This window comes from Daphnia pulicaria, chromosome 2 (genome assembly GCF_021234035.1).
Source record: "Daphnia pulicaria isolate SC F1-1A chromosome 2, SC_F0-13Bv2, whole genome shotgun sequence".
Lineage (NCBI taxonomy): Eukaryota > Metazoa > Arthropoda > Branchiopoda > Diplostraca > Daphniidae > Daphnia > Daphnia pulicaria.
The window spans coordinates 9558332-9564864 of NC_060914.1; the positions used below are offsets into that span (position 1 = coordinate 9558332).

The following is a 6533-nucleotide window of genomic DNA, read 5'->3' on the forward strand; positions in this document are numbered from 1 at the left end:
GAAGTCAGTCGAGTGAGCATCTCCGACACGGTAAAAACTGCAGCACACTATTTGTCACCAACTGCCTTCATCGTAAAACCAATTCACAATCATGGGTAAATACAGTACCTACCAGAAGTTTGGAAACGCCCGAGAGAAGCTTATCTAGAAAGCTGATTTTCGTGGCGTTCCCAAAAATCCATTTTTTCACGGGGGACAATCAAATTTTTTTTGGAAGTAGCCATAATAGTTGGCTACTTCCTGAATTTTTTTCAGATTTTTATGTCTAGGGGGAGGGCATCTACAAATGGTTTCAAAAGTTTGGAAACATGCTGTAGGGGCTTATTAGAAATCGGCTACTTTGACGGTCTCTAAATAGGGGACAAATACACTTACAACGACGCGAAAAGTTGTGAAAAAAGAGCTTCGTAAGCTCTACAACGCGCGTCATGGTTTGAATTTTTCAAAACACATGTAGTATAACTAATTTTTAATTCAAAACGGGATTTATTATTTTATCCCTTTATTACCCTATTTCCCAACCAAACAGTGTTGCCGCTTTTTCCCTATTGTCGTGTTATCCGAGGGAGGGAAATATAGCCTGAATTTATTCAAGTGCCGCAAGGGGCGTAATAGTATTGACAGCGAAAAGCATTTCCGTTCGTTTTCGAAAAAACAAAAATTTTGTTTTTGAACATTTTTCTAACCATCCCTCCAACGGCCGACCCGCCGTTTGCAGCGCCCCTTGCGGCACTTGAATAAATTAAGGCTATATTTACCTCCCTCGGATAACACGACAATAGGGAAAAAGCGGCAACACCCCAGCTAGCCACGTATTTCAAATTCATGACCGGGTCGTGACCTGGCAATGAAATTGCTCCCGGCTATTTTGGGCACTTTATGGTATTGATTTGGTAGCAAAGATATTTGGCTATTGTGGCCAATTAGCTCCCAATGGTTGCTAAATGGTACTTGATTAAAAATATTATCCCAATTGTGACCAATGGGGTCCCAAAGACTGCTAAATGGTACTTGATTAAAAATATTATCCCACTTGTGACTAATGGGCTCCCGAAGGTTGCTAAATGGTACTTGATTAAAAATATTATCCCACTTGTGAGCAATGGGCTCCCAAAGGTTGCTAAATGGTACTTGATTAAAAATATTAGCCCATTGCGACCAATTTGCTCCCAAATGTTGCTAATTTTTACATAAAAAATATACTGCAATGTAACGATGAAAGTCACGAAACGTTTTTTTTACCATCATATTTAATCATGTTTGTTTTTACCAGCTGCATTATTTCCCCGTTAAGAACTTAACTTTCTTAAATAAACATGATAAATGAAAACTTAAACTTATTTTTATTATCCCTGAGGTATATTTATATACGAAGGTCCTTAACAATATATAGGGTGTGGGGTATAGGGGGTAGGGCAGTAGTAGCTAGTTGTGGAATTCAGAGGGTTTAATGTCCATTTAGTTATCCTTTATACGTTTCTTCCCTGAATGACCAATCGTCACCAAATTTTGTACATAATTCTGTCAAAATTTGATACATGTCCTAACGGAGTTTTCATTTGTTTTTATTACTGTTTTAGAAATTTAATTTGCGTATTTGTTACCTAACTGGTTGCCGAATCCTAGTTAGTGAATTCGCTTTTTTTGCGTAACCTTCCAACTGTCAATGCATGCTCAGCAGTGTAAACAAAAAGAAAAAAAAAGTTTGAATCTTCCCTAGCAAGACAAGTTTTCTGCTATGGGAGTGGAGAGTATTAATTATTTGATTTGGTTTTTATGTTCGATTTCGATTTCGTCTTTATTCTTCTTTTTACTTTGTATTTTCCCACTCTTATTTTTTTAACCCTTTTTGTTTTATTATTTGTTTACTATTTTTTATCTTGATTTTAATAAATTTGGTTGTCCAAGTAAAATTTTTATGCCTCCTTTTTTAACAGTTAGTCATCAACCAAGAAGTTGAGGAACATTTTAAAAATGTTAGATTATATTCATTTTGAAGCTCTCGGTCATCTTCTCTCCCTTCTTCCTCTATCCTCTCCTCGGTCATCAAGATCTTCTTGCGGTCGTGAAGAGTTACCACCGATCTTCCACTTCCATTTACCTCCGAAAGCTTATTAAGGGGAAATTTTCAAAAATTACATACTCAGTGTTCCTTTCCGACTTGATCGAGATTCGAACTCCGAACCATGCGAATGGCAGACTGGGTTGATGACCATTAGACCATCATTGTTATATTGTTGGAAGGGAAAAAATGGGTATCATGTTAGCTTGCTATCTATTAGCCAAGACTCATGTAATGCAACATGTGACCACATGATATAATTGTATTGTTACTATAGTAATAAGTGTTACTTTAACTTAATCTAAACATGAAGTGCGACGTGGGGTGGCGGGGCGAAGCCTCCGCCACAGCTAAGTCGCACCACTCATAATATTGACAGATTATTAGTCAATTAGTTAATAAGAATCAAATCATTTAAGAGAATAAAGGGAAACAGAATTTTCCAAACATAATAGTATGTATGCTATTTACTTTCTACTATTTAACCTTGATTTTCTGTCTCTTTAACGTTTAAAATAATTCCCGAAGGACATTACCGAAGGAATCTTGTTATAATTTACTTATTCCTAAGTTTATTTATTAGTAAACACGCTACGCACTTCTGTACGTAAATAAAAAAAAATGTGCTACAACTGTTAATGTGTATGACAGTTTTTAGTTTAAACTAATATATATTTTAAATGGTCCCCTAATATCTTATATAAAAATCCAACTGTAAAGGCGTAAATAACCCCATAAAAGTAGAAGAAGAACTTGTATATGTACGTTAAGATAAAACCTTACTAATGTGTGTTATGCACTTATGCTATGCCCTTTCTAAACAGTCGATTAAGTAACAAAGTATTTTAATAAAACTATGCTTAAATTCATATAACTTCAATGGCGTAGCTGTACAACACCAGACTTCCACTATAATAGGTGGTCTAACCCTGAATTATTTAACGTCCGTTTTATGGAAATATTATTCTGGTCGTGACCAGGGAAGCTTATGGGCGGTAATATGGAATAAAAAGGGCACGCCCAAGTCATTCCCACTGGTTGTGACCCGGGAAAAAAAAACGTGACCAGGTAGCAACCTGGTCACAACTTGTGCTAGCTGGGACTGTTTGGTTGGGAAATAGGGTAATAAAGGGATAAAATAATAAATCCCGTTTTGAATTAAAAATTAGTTATACTACATGTGTTTTGAAAAATTCAAACCATGACGCGCGTTGTAGAGCTTACGAAGCTCTTTTTTTCACAACTTTTCGCGTCGTTGTAAGTGTATTTGTCCCCTATTTAGAGACCGTCAAAGTAGCCGATTTCTAATAAGCCCCTACAGCATGTTTCCAAATTTTTGGATCCATTTGTAGATGCCCTCCCCCTAGATATAAAAATCTGAAAAAAATTCAGGAAGTAGCCGACTATAATGGCTACTTCCAAAAAAAATTTGATTGTCCCCCGTGAAAAAATTGATTTTTGGGAACGCCACGAAAATCAGCTTTCTAGATAAGCTTCTCTCGGGCGTTTCCAAACTTCTGGTAGGTACTGTATGTACTTATTATATCGAGACGTGAACAAGTTTCTAATTTTTATTTTGCCATTTATATTTGTTATCTATGTTTTATGTTTGTCATTGAAGTATTAATGTTTTTAAAAATTATTGATTGTCAAGTTAACTACTGCGTCGTGCTGCTGTTGGGCGTTTTATCGTTGATGGCTGGGTCGACCATGGGTGTACCGATGTCTCCTGGGTACGGCGGATACCAATCAACAACGACGAAGGAATACTACACCACGCCACCGCCTTACTACACAACACCTACTTACTACACCGACCCCCCCAAGTACTACACGACTACGTATGCAGTACCAGCCTACTACACCACTAAGGCACATGAGTACTACACGACTACGTATGCTGCCCCAGCTTACTACACGGAGGCTCCCGTTTACTACACCACCAAGGCTCCCGACTATCACACTACAGCTTCTTACTACACCACGACGTATGCTGCCCCAAGTTACTACACTGAAGCTCCAGTTTACTACACGACAACATACGCCAGTCCTACCTACTGCAACGAGGCTCCAAAGTATTACTCTGCCCCGAGCTACTACCAGACTGAGGCTCCGGTTTACTACACCACAAAGGCCCCCGAGTACTACATTACAACTTACGCCGCTCCTACTTACTACACTACCAAGGCTGCCGAGTACTACACCACTACCTATGCTGCTCCAATCTACTACACTGTGACTCCAGTTTACTGCACCACCAAGGCTCCTGAGTAGGGGAGACTGGAGTAAAACGGGACACCGGGTCAAAAGGGACAGTGGGGGAAAAAATAGTAGATGTTAATAAAACTTTAAAATTTTTTAGTATGTTATGTAAATCTGTATAATCTACTTTGGCATGAAATTTTGTTGATTTTTGTCAATAACTGCATGAGTTATTGACAAAACTAAAAAATCGGGTTTTTTTTAGAAATTTTTGTCTCCGCCATTTTATGTTTATAGAAAGAAATAAACGCTAATGGCATGTAAATATAATATGGAAATGAAGCTAATTCATTTCTTGATCGTTTAAAATAAAAATGAGAATTTTAGATCAATTCATTTAGACAGTATGAACTGTTTAAAAAAAGAGTCATAATCGGGAAATCGGGACAGCTGTTTTTGCCTAAAATGGGACAGTTACGGGCCAATCAGCGTACAGCATTTTAAAGAGAATTGATTTCCTGACCTGGCAACGCAGAATATCCTACTGCTCCATAAGGAATTTTGTTATATAAGAAAAAAGGTTCATTAACAAAATAATCAAATTGAAACATTTATAAACTCAAAGAGTGTATGCAGTGGAACACTTTTGAAATTTTTTGAAATTTTATTAATGAATTTTAAGGCGAAAACGGAGGACGTCCCTTACCACCCACCCCAGTGTCCTCACTTACCCCCAAAAATAGGCTCCTCCCATAAATCTGAGTAAACTTTAAAGGTCTTTTATGGGGAAATGGTTTATTATAAAATTATAAAAAAAATATGGGGGGTACATTACAATAGGGAATACATCAAAAAAATTTTTAAAGAAATTAAATGATTAGTTGGGGAGATATAGGGGGCAAACGAAAACCGTCCCGTTTTACTCCAGTCTCCCCTACTACACAACAACATACGCTGCATCTACTTACTACACCGAGGCCCCGAAGTATTATGCTGCTCCAAGCTACACAACTACTGAAGCAGCCAAGTATTACGAAGCCCAACCTTACTACACCGCGGCTGCTCCTTCTTATCATGCTGAACCAACCTACTACACCGAGGCTCCGGTGTACACAACTTACGCCACTCCAAGCTACTACGCCGAAGCGCCAGTTTACTACACCACCAAGGCCGCCGAGTATTACTCAACTACCTATGCTGCTCCAACTTATTACACCGAGTCACCTAAATGTTATTCAACACCAGCCTACTACACTACCAAGGCTCCAGAGTACTACACCACAACCTACGCTGCTCCGACGTACTACACCACCAAGGCTCTAGAGTACTACACCACAACCTACGCTGCTCCTACGTACTACACCACCAAGGCCCCTGAGTACTTCACCACAACCTACGCTGCTCCGACGTACTACACCACCAAGGCTCCAGAGTACTACACCACAACCTACGCTGCTCCGACGTACTACACCACCAAGGCCCCTGAGTACTACACCACAACCTACGCTGCTCCAACGTACTACACCACCAAGGCCCCTGAGTATTACACAACTACCTACGCTGCCCCGACTTACTACACTGAAGCTCCAAAGTATTACTCGGCTCCGAGCTACCAAACTGAGGCGCCGAAATACTACACTACAACATATGCTGCTCCAACCTACTACACTGAAGCCACAAAGAAGTATTATTAACCGTAGCAGCCTTGTTTTAATTCACGCGGCGATGCAGTTTTCAATTTTATTCGCATGTCATATTCGTTACAAAATTTCTCTGATTTATCTGCCTTGTCTATCCATTCACTAGTCATTCGGTTTGGATTGGTTCGTCCTTCAGATTTTTCCAAAATAAATTATTTATGAGATTACTTAACTTGTTTTGATCTGTTTCGGTAAATGTCCAAGATTAGTTGGTCGTGTGAAATGGTAAGTGATTGAATGGGCTGATTGATCATTAGCACCGACGATTCTACAATCCTTATTGAGCAATTTGGTTGTCTTTTTCCCGCTATTCTCAGAAACAGTTGGTTGTGACGTTTTATGGACTGTTTGATAGACTTATGGTCTTTAATATTTGTAACATGTCTGTTTAGAGGGAAAGACTTTCTGGGATGGAGAGAGAAATGCGCTGTGTTATCATTGGAGAACACTTGGGTAGTATCATTGTATGTAAGGTAGTGTCTGTAGTTCATGGAATAGTCAAGTGTTGGTATTATACTTTCTAACTCATAGAGAAACAAATAAGTTATAATGTAGAATTGTGTTTTATT

The 6533-nt window shown here is 38.6% G+C and overlaps 1 protein-coding gene across 1 annotated transcript; it reads left to right on the forward strand.

Moving 5' to 3' along the window:
- The first annotated feature begins 91 nt into the window (after positions 1-91).
- Positions 92-5958, forward strand: LOC124327708 (extensin-2-like). Its single transcript, XM_046786707.1, has 5 exons — positions 92-95; positions 3717-4002; positions 4075-4335; positions 5202-5526; positions 5797-5958. Exons 1-5 carry the CDS (start codon positions 92-94, stop codon positions 5956-5958), a joined length of 1038 nt encoding a protein of 345 aa, XP_046642663.1.
- Positions 5959-6533: the final 575 nt, after the last annotated feature.

Excerpts from the sequence above, each read along its gene's own strand:
- LOC124327708 (XM_046786707.1), top strand. Across the intron at positions 4,336-5,201 it reads ACCACCAAGGCTCCTGAGTA|CTACACAACAACATACGCTG; the intron begins GGGGAGACTGGA and ends CAGTCTCCCCTA. Across the intron at positions 5,527-5,796 it reads CAGCCTACTACACTACCAAG|GCCCCTGAGTATTACACAAC; the intron begins GCTCCAGAGTAC and ends TACACCACCAAG.